At 55.1% G+C, this 15,632-nt stretch overlaps 2 protein-coding genes across 2 annotated transcripts; one reads left to right on the top strand and one right to left on the bottom strand.

Annotated features, from left to right (window-relative positions):
- Window positions 1–1,037: 1,037 nt before the first annotated feature.
- Window positions 1,038–7,251, bottom strand: BESB_022620 (uncharacterized protein; the record flags this gene model as incomplete). The annotated part of the gene is made up of 10 exons (XM_029360964.1): window positions 1,038–1,752; window positions 2,331–2,476; window positions 2,695–2,821; window positions 3,257–3,360; window positions 3,678–4,071; window positions 4,503–4,641; window positions 5,004–5,160; window positions 5,630–5,758; window positions 6,100–6,196; window positions 6,683–7,251. The coding sequence occupies 10 exons, from the start codon at window positions 7,249–7,251 to the stop codon at window positions 1,038–1,040; spliced, it is 2,577 nt and encodes an 858-aa protein (XP_029215779.1).
- Window positions 7,252–10,751: 3,500 nt separating this feature from the next.
- On the top strand, window positions 10,752–15,159 carry BESB_022630 (uncharacterized protein; the record flags this gene model as incomplete). The annotated part of the gene is made up of 7 exons (XM_029360965.1): window positions 10,752–12,163; window positions 12,387–12,558; window positions 12,994–13,086; window positions 13,489–13,632; window positions 14,049–14,090; window positions 14,375–14,501; window positions 14,969–15,159. 7 exons carry the CDS (start codon window positions 10,752–10,754, stop codon window positions 15,157–15,159), a joined length of 2,181 nt encoding a protein of 726 aa, XP_029215780.1.
- Window positions 15,160–15,632: the final 473 nt, after the last annotated feature.

Consider the following 15,632-nt stretch of genomic DNA (forward strand, 5'->3'; position numbering starts at 1 on the left):
AATGCTCCTTCTCAATCCCGTGTTCTCACCCACGTGCTAGCGAAATGGTGAGATGTCTGAAGTCATATTTGAAAAACCTTAACCCCTAGCCACACATGCAGATTATACACCTACACGTTCTTCAGAAGCCAGCTCTCAGTGAAATCGTGCACAACCTCCGCACATGCCTGCATATACGTGCCGCGAGCTGCCCTGTCACTTGTGCCTTGCATCCGTGGCGCTGGCAGGGTGTGGTCACCTCTCAGCGTCGCCAGCTTCGCCAGGCTCTAAGCGCGCGCGACTTTGCATCGGGAAGTTCCCCGATGGCGTAGTGTGCTGTCAGACGACATGTGCATGGTGAGGCCTGCGTTGTTTCTCAGCGATATCACCTTTTCCTTGTGCGGCATTCAGTAGACGCCGGGTTGCCGTAGAGATAGGGCCATTCCTGCTGAAGAGTCGGGTGCTTGCTATGGAACTCTTCGTCTCTTCTCCGTAGCTGCCATCCAGCTTGTTAAGTCAGCGTTCCTAAGCGAAACACTTGGTACCAGAGGCCTGGATCAGACACTAGTGTGTGCGACCCCGAGAGAGGCTAACAATCTTCTCTCGCACGTTCTTCGCCCCCACCTACACGGCCTCTACAGTCTGCTCATTGATGCATCTGGCAGAACGTTGCTTCAGTCATTGATTCTGAGACAAGAGTTAGGCGCTGTGCTGGCTGGAGGGCGACACACTGGCGACGTATGAACGACCAGGTCTTTCCTCCGCCGTACAGTTCGGAACGGTATGCTGTGTATTTCTCTTCACCGCGCCACGCAACACATCTCGGATGCAGACAATCTGCTTATAAACCCAGTCCGACAAGGCTTCCCAGAGACTGGACATGCACACAGATGACAACCGTCTCCGCCTGCTCCAAGCAGGCAATCAAATCTCCAGAACGAATCCACACGGCTCGACATTGGCGTCAGCATTTCGATGAAAAGCGCCGCAGCAGTTTCTTGCTGTCGAACCGCACTTTAGGCGCTCGTCACTCCTCACGGCAAAACGCTGCGGGCCTGTCAGACAAAGATGTTTGCAAAGTGCATGTGCCCGAATCTGCTGGCGTCTTCCATCGCGTTGGACAGCGTAGTCCGCGGGTCGTCCAGGGCCACATAGAACTCTCTGTTCATTGAGGCAGCGCCGATGAGCCAGCCGGACTGGGCATCCTTCACAGCCATGAGTTTCACGGGCACCGATTTCGGCTGCACTCGCGCTTTCCTTCTTTCTCCTGGTCTCTCTCTCGCGTCGTCCTCTCCACTCTGTCGTCCGTCCCCCGCACTCGCCTCTGCCCTGCCTGAGCCGCGTGCCCGCGCCGACGTCGTGTCGTCCTCTGCTGTCGCCCTGGACGACCCAAAGGCATCGTCCGTGAAGCTTTGAGCTTTCCGCGCCACATCACGTGCTTCGGGAGGCACGTCGTCGCTCGACTGAGATAGCCGTTTAGCCGCTGGCGTGTCTCCGCGCTCGCCTTCAACCCTCTGGCCATCCCTTCGCGCAACGGCGTCGCTCCTGGAGTCCCACGTTCCACCTCTCGGCGACCGAGTGCAGACGTCGCGCGCGTCCTCTTCATCCGAATACGCGCCGACAAACTCCAAGTCAAGCCTGTCGTCCTCGCGGCCTCCGTCAGGACACAGCCGCCGATGCAGCTGACCCATTCGGCGAACCTCCTGCTTGGAAAGCGCACACCCCGGAAATGAGGGGGGAGAAGGCGCGTTCGCTGGACACTTCCTGTTTGAGCTGAGGCAAACACACAAGCGCGACAGAAAAACTGCGACGCTGGCGATGGACGGGCGAAACTACCAACAGCTCAAAACACGGCAGAACGGAAGGACCTGCGGGGGCGGGGGGGGAGGGGGGAAGGGGGAGGGGGGGGACAGACACGAAAGGAGGCTGCACCAGATATTCTCATAGCAATACGCGAGATGCAAAAACAGCTTATACGCATGCATTTACCATAGGCACGGGCTAGCAAAGCTGGGATTCAGCAAAGATGCCTTTCTAGCTCACATGACAGCTCGTGACAAAGCCCGCTGTCGACGGGCGTGCGAGTTCCTCAAGCGGCGCACAAGCTCAGCTACAGCATAATATGCACATCATCTGCCTTTCTGGTGCAGAAATGCAAGAAGAAATGGATAACATGCTCAAGCGGAAACACGACGAAAGGCGCCGCCGCGTGCAACCAACATTTCTGAGCGCTTGTCTATACGTCCGTAGAGACACTCCGGCATCACGGCTGTTGCCGGCATACACAGAAAAACCAAGCTGTTCGTTGGGTGTTGAGGCATGTTCACGCTTCCTTGAATCGAACGTCTTACATGCGAACTGCGCGGTTGACGTGGTTGAAATATATGAAGCGATACCCGTCCTCTTGCTTCATAATGCTGTCGAACTCGGCGCTGAAGACTTGCTGCAGCTCAGCGAGGCCGGCCTCGAGAGCGAAGGCGCGCACGTGCTGCAGAAACTGCAGAAAGAAAGCAAGTTGAAAAAGATAGCCACGAGGCGTATCCAGTCCCCGCGACGCGATGAATGGTTTATCGAACTGGACAGCCGAGAAAAGGAGTTGGGTTCACACAGGCATCCGCACACCGCAACGCCGGAACGACACTGCGCACGCACTCACCAGTTAAACACAACGGGGACGGCGCGATGAGATGTGCAAGAGCGCGCCAGCAGACCTACCGATGCGTCACTGACGAGGTGGTGATCGTTAACAACGAGCACAAGCTGCAGCTGCTGTTGGTTGATCACCACGATGCTCCCGGTGCTGTCGTCCGGCAGATGGATCTCGGGCACGAAGACAGAATGTCTGAAGCAGGACACGACGGGAAATCGAGTCCAATAAAACTCGAGGAGACTACGCATAGGCAGACGCGACAGAACAGCCGAGGGCCGTGGCGCAGCGTGCCCTTACCCGCCACAACAGACACCGGGGGCATCCCCCACGAGAGGCTCGATGCTGACGAAGATGGAGCAGCACGATGACTTAAACAGGTATATCCCCCCGTGTATCGTAAGGATGAAAAGAAAAGCTGTCTTTTACTGTGTCGCTTGGAACATGAACTGCGAGAGTCAAGAAATGCCTACTTCCTGCTGTCTCTGCACTGACACTACGCGAACCCACGCGGGAGGCCGCACAACCGAAACAGTCTGGAATATACACGGACGTACGCTGAACCATTTATCACTATCAGACGCGGATGAGAGCCGAAATACGCGAAAAAGTCTTCCTGAGAGTCCTTACCCTGCAGGCCCAAAAAGGAAGGCGTCGCCCGGAGTGTCGTCCGCCGTTTCTGCACTACCGGCTTCGCGAATTGCGCGACCGAAAGAAGAACAGCGGCCTCCCGGCTGTATATACACCGCCGCAGATGTAGACAGAGCAGACCAAGGCAAGAAAGAATCGAATAGACGGATGGCCGCTTTCTCTCAGTGGTAAAAGCGATGATTCCTGCCACATTGCAACCTTCTCAAAGACAACATGCGTGTGAGTTTGAGATCTCTTCAGTCTCCCCTGTTTCCTGCTCCCTCCTAGCCCCGCAATTGATGAGATACCTCAAGCACTACGGCTTCGCGGACCGCAGCTTCGCGTGCGACTGTTTGTCTTCTCTTTCAAACACCTTCACTTTCCCCCTCCCTCGGCCAGCCGTTTCTATTTGCGTCCGTACCCTCGCTGCCGCCGTGTTGACTCTTGCGTATGGTGGCTTTCTCAGCTTGTCGGGATCGACAGCTGCGCAGCCTTGCACGTGAACCAAGTAGCTGTACAGGACCCTCATGACGTCGTAGCCGTCTCTGAACCCGTCAGGTCGCCTCCACATCTGCTCCCTGTCTTTCCTGGATCTCTCTCGCTGCGCTGCCTTCTCCTCTCCTCTCGACCATGCCGGAAACAATGCACTCAAAACCTGGTCCTCCGCGACGGAAGATTCACTGGAGGATGCGTGCGCACTCTGTCTCCGAGGGGAAAAACCAGAGTTCATCTCCGTTGAAGAGCCGCCGACCGCAGCAGACGACAGGGGAATTGCGCCTATACCGGCAGAGAAATCTCTTGAGTCAGAAGTCAAGCTGCAGGAAAGATTCGCACCGCAGACGGCACACACAGCGGTTCCAGGCAAAGCCGGCGTTGCTGTATACCGCCGCCCCAGCCGCGAGATCAAAATTTCAAAGCGGTGAGACGAACCATGGAGAGCGGGGGGCGAGTGCGGTGAAACAGTAAAGATGCGCGTTATCCTCGGTGAGCCTCTCAAAAGCGTATGACGGAATTTGCCTTCCCGAAACGGAACTGATGCTGTGGACTGCACACAGGTTGCGAAGGATGGGAGTCCAGAAGCCATACTCGCAAGGCATATGAAGAGGTAAATGCGCATATCTGAGCACGCCTACATGCGTGCCACCATACGGGCACTGCGGGAGGGCTAGGCAGCCCTTCGCCACCTACGCATGTTGCACGCCCCGAAAATACAATCAGTCCGTAGCTGTGTCTGCGCAAGCCTTACTTGTAGAAAAGGAGGCAGCCGTTGAGGAGGAACGCAGTATGTAGGATACAGGGGAACTTGTTTTGGAGAATCGAGACGAAGGACGGAAGATGGAGGTATGGCAGACGATCCAGAGGCCCGAAGTGGAAGCCGTCAACCGCTGTGGGGAAGAAACGCGAACAGGACGGGAAGAAGGCAAAATGAAGCGTCCCCGGCCTCCAAAAACCCTACACCCTAAAAAGAAGGCAAAATGAAGCGTCCCCGGCCTCCACATAGCGAAAGCATGTGGGCACTTGCGCGACGCTGCCTTGGCGAGTGAAGGCCTCTCGCCTTGCGCACCCCCTCGGCGCAGCCAACCTTCGCAGCCGCCTCCGTCCTTCTAGTTTCTCCTGTCTTCACTTCCGTGTCACCTGCGTCCGCACACAGTGCATTCACTCCCCCCCCTCCTCCCCCCTCCCCCCCCCAGAGAGCTGACAAGCTCCACGGCTCTGTCGCCCATGGTCATTTCGTCGGGCACCTCACATTGGAACAGCGTCAGATGCTGCGGATCGATGGTATCGATGAATGCTGGACAAAAGTCCTCGAGGAGGTCAGTCAGGTGTTCTTGGTTCTGCCGCTCAATGAAGAGTGCGAGGCGCCCATGGAGCAGCCGGAAGAAACGGTAGAACTTGTCCAGAATCTGAGGCCGCACGCCAGAGGAAAACAGACTCCGGAAGCTGAGGAGCGGAGAACAGGCGCAGACAACCGCGAACACGTCGGCTACGTGACCACGCCACTGCATCCATTACAGTAGTCAAAGGCTCTCAAGAAGACGAAGCAGCAAACCGACACACACGCATCCGTGCTACAGATAGAGAAACACACTCAGAGAAACACAATGGAGAATTTAGAAGGAGAGAAAATAACCTCTGCCCCGCTTCGCCCCCCCTTCCCCACCCCCTTCCCGGCGGGCCTGCATGTGCGCGCCGAACTGAGGAGAGCCGCTCGCTGATTCCAGCCGACAAAGGCTGGCGCCCGCGCGGAGCAAGAAACACAATCAAGCACTGCACAGAAAAGGCGAAAACTATGCGTGGGGCCTTCGCACCGGACGCAGAGGCCGAGAAGAGGCCACCGAGGGCGAGGGCGACACTCCCCGGCCTCTTACTTACGCCCAACAGAATAATATCTTGGTTGTCTTCGTCGAGCCGCGCATGGCCAGCAACCCCGTCCACCGCCTTCGGGTCTCCCTTGCTCTCGCCCGAGAATGCGAAATCTGCGAGCTGGCTGGCGTTGAAAACCTGCGCGAGTGAAGCAGACAAACCCGACGGAGGAACGCATAACATCGAAGAGGAAGCGTAGCGTCTCCAACAGAAACGCGCAGTCGACAGCCACCAGCTGGGTGCAGGGCGACCGAAAGCAGGCCGGCCTTCGCACGGAAGAGAGCGACGAGCCAAAGAGAAGGGAGGAAGTCCACCTTGCCGGAGACGCCAACATGCAGCGAAGCGCTGAATCCAAGCAGAGGTGCACTGGACGGCTAGAGCTCTCAGGCGCAGACGCGTGTGTAAGCAGCAACTCGAAACAAGACCAGCTCGTAATGACCGGAAGCGTGGCGGATGCCTTCCCGTCCCTGTGCACTTACAAATGTCAGCCAGTAGTCTGGCTCGACTTCCTGGGTGACGATGACGTGATCATCTGTGTAGATGGATCGCAGCGGCCCTGAATCGCCGCTGAATTGACTGAACGCGCAAACCCGCAATCGCATTCGACATGACCCCACGCAGATGCACAGGGGAAGTCGAGAAAACTTCCGTAACACTGCGAGAAGCATCAACGAGACATAGCGCCCTTGGGGCGTCGTACACACGCGAGCTGTCGACCCCTTCGGGGATTTCTTCCCTTGAACGCCCCGAGGCCTCAGTTCGCAGGATGGGAAACAGGAAGCGGCAGACAAACAGGGGTATGCAGAGTTCTGCTCGAGAGGGAGGGCCTCCCGCCACCCGAGATCCAAGAAGAAAAACGCAAAGACATCCACCGCAGAAGAGGCGCAGAGGACAGATACGGGCCTACGCAGCACAGACACACCTGATGCCCTTCAGCGATGCTGTTGTTGGAATTACGCTTGCGTTTTTAAGAAGAATTTCATTGCACATGCACGAAAGCAATACACACACACGTCTGTAGAGTCCTGGAGGCAAATTAAGACAAGAAGTGCGACGCCTCACCGTGTGAAGATGGTAAGCCCCTCGATGAGGCCGACGTGGCTTCGCTTTTCCTCTGCTGGTCTTGTTGACGGGAAATAGAAGACGATTTTCGCTTCCTGCGCCCTTTCCTCAGCGCCAAGTTCCTGCTCCTCCTCTTCTTGCGCATCGTCCTCTCTGAGATGCGCGCCTTCGTCTTCCTCCTCTCCCCGCAGATCGTCAAATTCGTCTTCGAGCTCGTCGTCGTCTCCAAGCTCACCGTCCTCGCGTTGGACACGTCGATCTCTCCCAGAGGACACCGAAGATGTATGTGCTCCCCGCATGCCCACGGAGTCTGAGTGTGCATGGCTGTGGCGTTTGCGCTCGGGTTTCAGTGTCGGATTGAAGAGGAAAATCGCCTCGACGCCGTTGTGCGGGACGGGAGGCGACCGACACTCCTTTCGCTCCTGGAGGCCCCCAATGAGAGGCGAGGAAAAACCCAACATGTCCGCAGCTGACCCTGTGCCCACGGGCCCAGCCTGCGCTGCGGCGGCTGAAGCGGAGGCGGGAGAGAGAGGAAAGGATGCCCTTGCCTGTGCGAGGGCTGTAAACATCTTGACGACAGAGCTCAACGAGGAAACGGGCGACAGGTGCGGGAAAGGAGAGAGACACTTCAAATCGAGACACCAAGGGCGGACGAAGAATTCAAGCGGCCCTTCATCTCCCAGACAACCGCGCTGTTGGGAAGTTGGCGTACGAGACGACGTCGCAGCGCCGCCCCCCAAGAAGCCGACGCCGGGCGCGAACGCCTCAGCGGCTGGCTAAAGGAAATACACGGCAGAGGCTGAGTGAGTCATTTGAACAAACCAACCTCTCAAACACGTGGGAGAAAAACGGGATGAGATGTAAAGAATGGGTCTGACGGAAAAAGGAAACAGGTCTAAGAGGAGGAGGCGCGGCGCGGTGATGACGTGCTGGACTGCAGCAAGGGAATTAGGAGGAAACTTTTCCAGGCACCTCTGCTCGACGAGGGCAGTTTTCAATCGCCTCGTCGCCAATCTTGCAACCAGTCTTACATTCGCCGCAACATCAAATGTCAGTGGAGACTGGCTTTCTGTATGCGTAAGCGTTGCCTGGCAGCGCCTGAAGTTTTTTGCAAGCCCCATCCAGAAACGTCAAATGACGCCCAGCCAGGAATCAGCTGAGTCAGCGCAGAAAAGAAACCATACAAGCCAGGACGCGAAATGGCATTATCCGACAACACATCAGAGAAAGGCGGGAGGACGCTAGCTGCGCGTTCGCTTTCCTGATCTCGGTCGAAGAGTAGCGCACGTTGGGCCCGCCGCTACTCATCGAGCCGCTTTTCGCGGTTACAAGCAGCACGAGAATGACGTAATTTCTTCAGCAAAGCGTGTCTGTTTGAGTCCCCTGGCGGAGAGGGACAAACCTGGGAAGCAGCTGCGAAAATCAAACGATTTCCCGTTTCTTGTTTCTAAAAAAGCGTACGAGGGAGTACGCGGTCACCCGTTTGAGACCGTGTGCACGAATCTGTCCCGCCCGGATCCTTTCGCGCATGCAGCATGACCCATCGTGACAACTCCGGTCAGGCGCACGGTCCTGCCATAATGAAATAAACAGAAGACCGGTCGAAGCTGGGCTCATATACACGGAGGAGCCGCCTGTCTTCCTCTCTCTGTGGAGCGCGGGATAGCGGGCGTGATGCACGCTACTGCAGGGAGCGAGTGGCAGAGAGCAACGCTATTGCATCTCAGTCAAGTCCAACGACCCTAAACCCTTAGATAACGCAAACAGTATGCTCCAAGCAGCCTGCTCGCCTGCGCAGACACTGGAGCGCCTGCGCTCGGAGATTCCCGCCGAAGCTGAACTGGAGGCAGCAATATTTTATTCCACTGCCGCATTTGCCGGCCCTTTGAGGGAGACGCTAAAAGCACTTACGGACCGAGGTGCCGTCATAGCGATGCAGACGAACTGCAGATGGAATGCACGCCGTAGTGCAGGTCTCTATGAGGCATTCCCTATTCTTGCTGGCTTCCGACGTGCGGCATTACCTCCCCCCCCCCCCCCCCCCCTCTTATCCACCCAACCCCTTCTTTCTGCAGGGGCAGAATCACCTCCTTGTGTCAGAGATTGGCACCAACAAATGACAGTCCTTGAGCACCGTCGCGGAACACAAGCTGGCGGTCCTTTCCCGGATTGCAGAAAGGCGATATCATGAACGTTCAACGGAAAGCTTATCATTGAAGCATCCTTGCATTGCATGGTGTCGCACTATTCTCGTATACCCGCCGTTAAGCAGCCAGAAGTAGAGTCTGCTGTGCTTGGTATGTAGTTATCGTGAAATGGCTAGATTCACTTTGAGCTCACAAAATATGCAGCCCGATACCGTTTTCCACTAGACTCTTTGTAGTACTCGATCCAGCAACTGCACCGGCACGTAGACGGCCTGAGGCACAAGACCTACTGTGAGTTTGTTTAGAGAGGAGTCCTGAGGGACGCGGCCGCCGCAGATCCACAAAACAACGTTCACTCAGGACTATGTTCTGCACCACTACACTCTCTGGTAGGGTACTCTAAAGGAACCAAGAAAGGAGGACAGGCACGTGATAACGGTCGGCTAGGAAAGGGCGAACCCATACCGGAAGCGAAAGAGGAACTTACGTCGTGCCGAATTGCATGAATTGGTTGCACATCTTGGTCACTGGCAGACAACCTGGCAACTAAATGCGGGTCTTTGACGGTGCAACTATAAAGAGAGCAATCAGATATGCAGTTTGTAGAATGGAGACACATGCACATGCGTGCCCTTCGAGTATGATAAACGATGATTCCCAACTCTTCCCCTCACCTGTCGTTTGGCCACGAGAGGAGGAGGCAAGCTTCGTGGGAACACTGGCGGTCACTTAGAATCTACAGGCATCGCATAAGGGCAGTTGGTAACGAGACATGAATGGTTGCTCACCCGCAGAAAGAGCTTTTTCTACGAATGCTTTCTCCGAACAGACGGTTTGGAATGCTGCGAATCCATGAGTAGTCCGTCATGGACGGTCCGAGACAACTCCACTGTTGTACTCAGTTGCGACTGCTCCCACAACCTCGAAACCTGGTGACATAACCGAGGCCGTGCTTTTATGATTCGATATGGCAGGTGAGTTTTGTCGTCCTTTAGTCTGCAAACCCTCCACCGATCTTTCTTTTGCCCCAGTGGGAGCCCATCAATGAACTTTCGTGAGAATTGTGATAGTCTGAAGGGGACCTCGGGCGGAAGCGCAAGTGACACTCGTGATAAAGTGACAACACTCTCTCTACTTGTCACGGCCTCCGTTCTGGTTTGTTTTTCCGCCTCTTATCTGTTGTTTGTGTCTGTGTTCTTTTCCCAGGGCCGGTCTTCTTCGCGTGCCTGTTTGCAGACACACGCACCAGTGCCGTTCCGAGGGGCTTTACGGTCACCCGTGCTACTGGAACAGTGCGCTGGGCACGTTCCCTGACACCAGCCGCCCGTCTACCTCTTTCAAGGGAGGAGACATGGGCGCCAAATTGCAGGGTGGCAGTGTCGGTCGCAAATTTTTGGCCAAAAAGAGCAACAGACGTCCAACATTTTACCAGTTTGTTTATTCACTCGCCCCTATGTTTCTCGGCTATAGTGGTTTTTGTCGAGATTATGTGTTTGGTACAACTCCCCATCTCGTGCTTCCACGCCACTGACTCCTGTGACCTCTGATCCCCGAGTCAGTAGCTATTATGTGGACAATGGTGCCGTCGTGTCATCTCTTCAGACGCCCGTGACGATCGTCGGATATTATGGCGGAAGTTCATCGTCTGTGATCACGCTTGTTGGGACGTCGGCTGTTCTGTTGCGGACAGCTCTGTATATTGACGGCAGTATTTTGTCTCTTACACAAAAAAGGGACGAACTTTTTCCTTTTTGGAGCTTTGTGCGACCGGGCGGAGAAAACGGCGGAAGTTTGAGCCCAGAACGGGAGTGCTCGAGCAAGCCGAAAAATCGCGGACATCGTCTGATTCGAAAAAGACAATAGTTTCCAGCTCCTACTTTGGGTGCGTGTGCGCGCTCGTGATCTCATAACAGCGAGCAGCCATGGAGGCAGGCGCTTCTTTCGCCCTGACGCCACAGCCGATCTTGTCGTCTGCGTATTCTGGGGACCTGCCTAATCACCTTTCCCCTCCTCGTGCTCTTCCTGTTGATGACACACAGCCGGACAAAAAGAGGTCACAGATAGGCGTCCCGTCTCCGACCTGCATTGGAGGCAGCACTCTAGACTTCCCGTCTCTCCAAATTGCTACAGAGTCTACTTGCTCGCCGACTGTTTCCACCCCCGAGTCAACCGCAGAGAGCGAGTGTCCTCCAACGCCTTGTGGTGACTTTGGAGAGCGAACCACTGTGGTTTCGCAAGAGTCCGTTGTCACGCCTGCCGACAGCGTTGAACCAAGCTCAGTTGCAGCCTCCGGACAGAGAACTCGCCACGCTCTTCCTCCTCACCTAGGCGTTGCATCATCATCAACGCCGCCTGCCACTCAGCCGTCTTGTCACGCTGACGAACGACAAGTTGACGTGGCCGTCGTTGGCGCTGGGCTCGCCGGCTTGACGGCGGCGCTCGCAGTGCACAGGAAAACAGGGAGGGTAGTTCATATTTACGAGAAGGAAGACGCTGAATATTGGGGTTCACCGTCTTTTGCAACCCATCGGACTTCGCCTACATCTCGAGGAAATGGGGCACTTCGGGACGAATACGAAGCTCGAGAGATACTGCTGCGAACAAATGGCTTGGACGCCTTGAGGTGCATAGATGAACAACTTGCTTGTGATGTGCTGGAATGCGGACATATAGTGTATTCCGACTGTCTTGATGTCTTCGATTTTGATGTGAAGGCAACCGCGTCTACGCTAGTATTCGGAATCTACTGGGCAGATCTACAGCAGATCCTCTACAGACATTGCCAGCAATACCCAGAGGGGATTGTGTTTTGCTTCAAAAAACTTCTCAAATGTGCACTGCCGAACAACACCCATACGTCACCTTCCTCCGCAGAAGCGGACCCCACAGTGAACGCTTCGCTCTCCTCTTCCTCTTTCTCGCCTCCTTCAACTGTCTCGACTGCATCTTCCACCGGCTCAACACCAACTGCGTCCTCCCCAGATTTCGTGATCTTCCCCCGCGGCGCCAGTGAACATGGAGAGGTCGAGGCAAAAGACTGCTCCGGAAAAGAAGGCGCGAGGACCACAGAGGATTCATCGCAACTTTCCCCTACCGACATCAATAAGAGTAGTAATAAGAAGCGAGGCCACCAGCTGAGCCACGGAGGCTCTTACAATAAGAAAGGAGGAGTAGTACTCTGTTTCCAGGATGGCGTTCATGTCGCTGCGAAACTTGTGATCGGCGCCGACGGCTCTTGTTCCTCTGCAAGAACGGACTTCGGCGACATCTTTCGTGGCTGCGGAAATGACAGTCCAGATCGGACTACTGGCAACGCCACGCGGCAAACGCCTTCGTAAGCAAAGAACAGACGCGCATGACTTTTGTTGCCAAGCATCGCACAGGCAAGGCAATCAGCTGCAAGAAGAATGCCTCCAGTCTCACACTTACAGATATTAAGGTGGTGGGAGGCATGCTGCAGATCGTCCGCACCATAAGCACAAGAGCGGCGCTGAGAGCTCGCGGAGGCCAGCTCAAAATTCATCGATGTTCACTCCATCTGTTACGTGCTTACACAGGCATGACCCAACGCGGATTCAGTACCAAGGACTCGTTGAAGTCGGCTCCGACGTGCAGGACTTGACTCGGAATATATGGCTCTTCCACAAGGAGACCGCCTCACACATTTCCGTCATCAAAGCCCTGGGGCCGAACATTTTAACATGGTCCATAACACAACAGGCGCACGAGGTGAGCCACAAGGGCAAGACATGCTGTCTTGACCCAATGGAGGCAGCAATGACGAATTCCGGTTTGTGTGTTCAGCAACCTCTGTATTCTAAGGTACCACGTGTGTCCCCAAACGGCAATCGCTACGAACATGTCTATAGGTTCTATCGACAAGTATAGCGGTAGACGGCCCTTTCCCCACTTTGCTCGGCATGCATTGGCCTGTTTGCACGAGTTTGTGCTGTCCCCACTATCTCTGCCTGTAGAGAAACGTGTGTCTCAGTGTGTATGCCCCTCTACAGTGGGATGCATGTACAAACACGAAAATGAGCGAATGTGGACGGCGGCTGAACGGGATGAAACAGGAGGCTTTCGACGAGCCAACGTCTCATGAGTCATGGGGTACACAGACACTGCTCAGCCGGTGGTCCGTGCTGCGTGCGCCTGTTTTCTCAGACCACGGAGGGGCTAGAGACTGGTCACGAGGAAGAGGCGAAGCAACGCGCGCTGGCTATTGTTGCCCGAGTTATGGAAGGCGCTGCAGGAAAGGTATGCCGTCTGCTGCTAAAACTTTCGGACGCAAGAGCACAGGAGAAGTGCGACCGCTGTTCACGTTGGGGGATTTATCCAGTCTCAGTAGTGAGAGAGCGAGGACAGTCGCTGCCTTAGAGCAGGACGAGAGAAAACTTAATCAAAGGTCGCCGCATGCATTGGAGGATGGTCCACAACATTTATGGGTGATAGGGTTCCAGGCATTTTACATATGCGTAGGCTTGGGCCTGGGGAGGCTCTGAGTAAGACGCCTGGCATTTGAGACGAACGAGCACAAGCCACAGTTGTCGCGCAGGGCGGGCGCGGCGGTTAAAACCATCATATCTTCGGTGGATACTCACGCTAACCCGAATAAGAAGTAGTTACGAATGAGCCTGGCCTAGTTTGTCGCTTTTGCAGACGAAGGACGTCGCAGAGCTGCTTCTTCGACTGGTGGAGAGGACCTCGTATGAGGACATCCAAGTCCTGAAGCTGAACCCTCCTCCGAGTTCGACTGGACGCTGGACACGGCTTGACGATCAGCTTGTCCTCGTTGGCAATGCCGTAAGCTTTGCTGCTGTTGATGAGCAGACCTGCTGACAGACTGCGGCAATGCGTTGGAGAAATATTATGCCTTTTCTGCCTACATTCGACTTACTCCCAGGGTCATGCGAAAGTGCCAGGCATTTCGGTGCCGGATCTCCAGGTGCGGGCAGTGTTAACGAGTCTGGCGGGGCACAAATCGTAGATATCCAGTGGTCGTGAATTTCCAGCGCCACGGTGTGCCCCTGAAAGTCGGGTTCCATACCGACGTCCCCCCACACCCCTCCGTTCTCCCCCCCGCTCCAGCTCTTCTAATTGCACATTGAGTAGCACTCAAAGTAGAAATCATGCAGTTGCTAAAGTCAGCGGTGGTGGCCCTTCAGTTCCGTAGGGCTAAGGTAGCGCAGTGTTGCTCGTTGGTGCCTGTCCTGTCGCAGGCGCACCCAATCGCTTCAAACATCGGGCAAAGCCACGACCTGGTGAGGCAAACAAAGCCCGTTGTATTTCGTATGGTCTCTGGCATACAGGCAACAACGCACACACTCGTATACAAGGTGCTCGCGCGACGGTACAGCAAAGTCAGCACGTGCGTACATCTAACTATCGAGCTTGCTTGTGCGTGCTACCGGTTTCCTATCTGAATTGATGAGATTCACGAGTCCATGGAGTTAGCACGTAAGAAGGCAAACATTCGTGCATCCGGCGTGATGTGGGTGGCGTGCATCATCACCTCGCACTGGTCCCCCGCTGGCTTTGTGCACAGACAATCGAGGACGCGGTTCAACTTGCTTACTGTTTGACGGACTGGGAACACGACGACAGCCTCGCTGCCCAGCGTTTCGCACGAATTAGGAAACAATCATTAGTACACGTTCTCAAGCTAAGCGAAGGTGAGTCTCACCCTGCAAATTCAGTCAAATGGGGATTTGCTTTTCTTAACTTCCATATATCTTGCGTTGTCGCCAGAGTCAGTAACTATGATTCGTCCTCTCTCATGCTCACGCAAGGAGGTGTGCGGTCATGGCAGGTTGCGCTGTGTTGGTAGCTCAGAGTTTACAAGGCATATGCAAATACACACCTCAGTACTGCATTGAGATAGACCCGGACCAAGCAGCGTGCTGGACACCCTTCCTACGAGATGAAGGGAAACAGGGGGTTGTTGATATTGCTGCATTCTGCTTCGACACCGACATCGGTTACCACAGCAATGTTCATTCACGCACCCCTACTGCTTCCTAACACATGAGAAAGGGGTAGTGGATTCCCGGGAAGTCCAAGTCGTGGAGGGCTACACAGTTCTCCTCTGTAGCGACAAGCAGTAATAACCAGAACCTCTCTGTCTTGTGTCTGCTATCAGCCGTCCATGCCAACATGTGGCTCAACAATGTGGACCACTGCGACGAGGATGTGCACGAAATGGAGACCGAGACTCCCTCTGACTCCTCTCTTTTCACGCGGGCAAACTTCGTTCCTGTCCGCAGTATCCTGTGGGCGCCGGATAGCCAGGAGCTGATGGAAAATGCTGAACTTGAGACTGAGTACATGTAAAGCGACAATTCTAATTAAAACACTCCAGGAGTAGAGGCCAGACGGAGGAATGCGCGGATGATTAGCGCAGCGTCCGGGACGGTAACACGCAGCGTCGACTGTGCACCCGTTAAACCGGCAAGTTTTCACCATGAACGGAGGGTCATAAGCATCATAATTCGCTGTAAAAGCTGACGCCGCGGCATGTGCGTCTTCACATGTATCGTTTGCTTTCCTGTCTCACATCGTCTTCCTTTCGGCTCGCTTTGCCCGCGTTCCCTCCAGTATCATGTTAGAGAGAATAGCAGACAGCTGTTCGCCCTCTAGGAATACTCTGTCCACTTCACCCTCATCGTTTCTGTAGACCCTCTTCCTCTAAAGCCCTGCTTCTCCATGCTGGTTTGGTGACAATGTTTGGCGCAGTGTCGTACTGGAGAAGTGTGGGGGCCACAGGCCCCTTCCAAAGATCTCCTGGTAGGTAGACAGATCGACAG

The sequence above is a fragment of the Besnoitia besnoiti genome, chromosome XII (assembly GCF_002563875.1).
Source record: "Besnoitia besnoiti strain Bb-Ger1 chromosome XII, whole genome shotgun sequence".
NCBI classification, from domain to species: domain Eukaryota; phylum Apicomplexa; class Conoidasida; order Eucoccidiorida; family Sarcocystidae; genus Besnoitia; species Besnoitia besnoiti.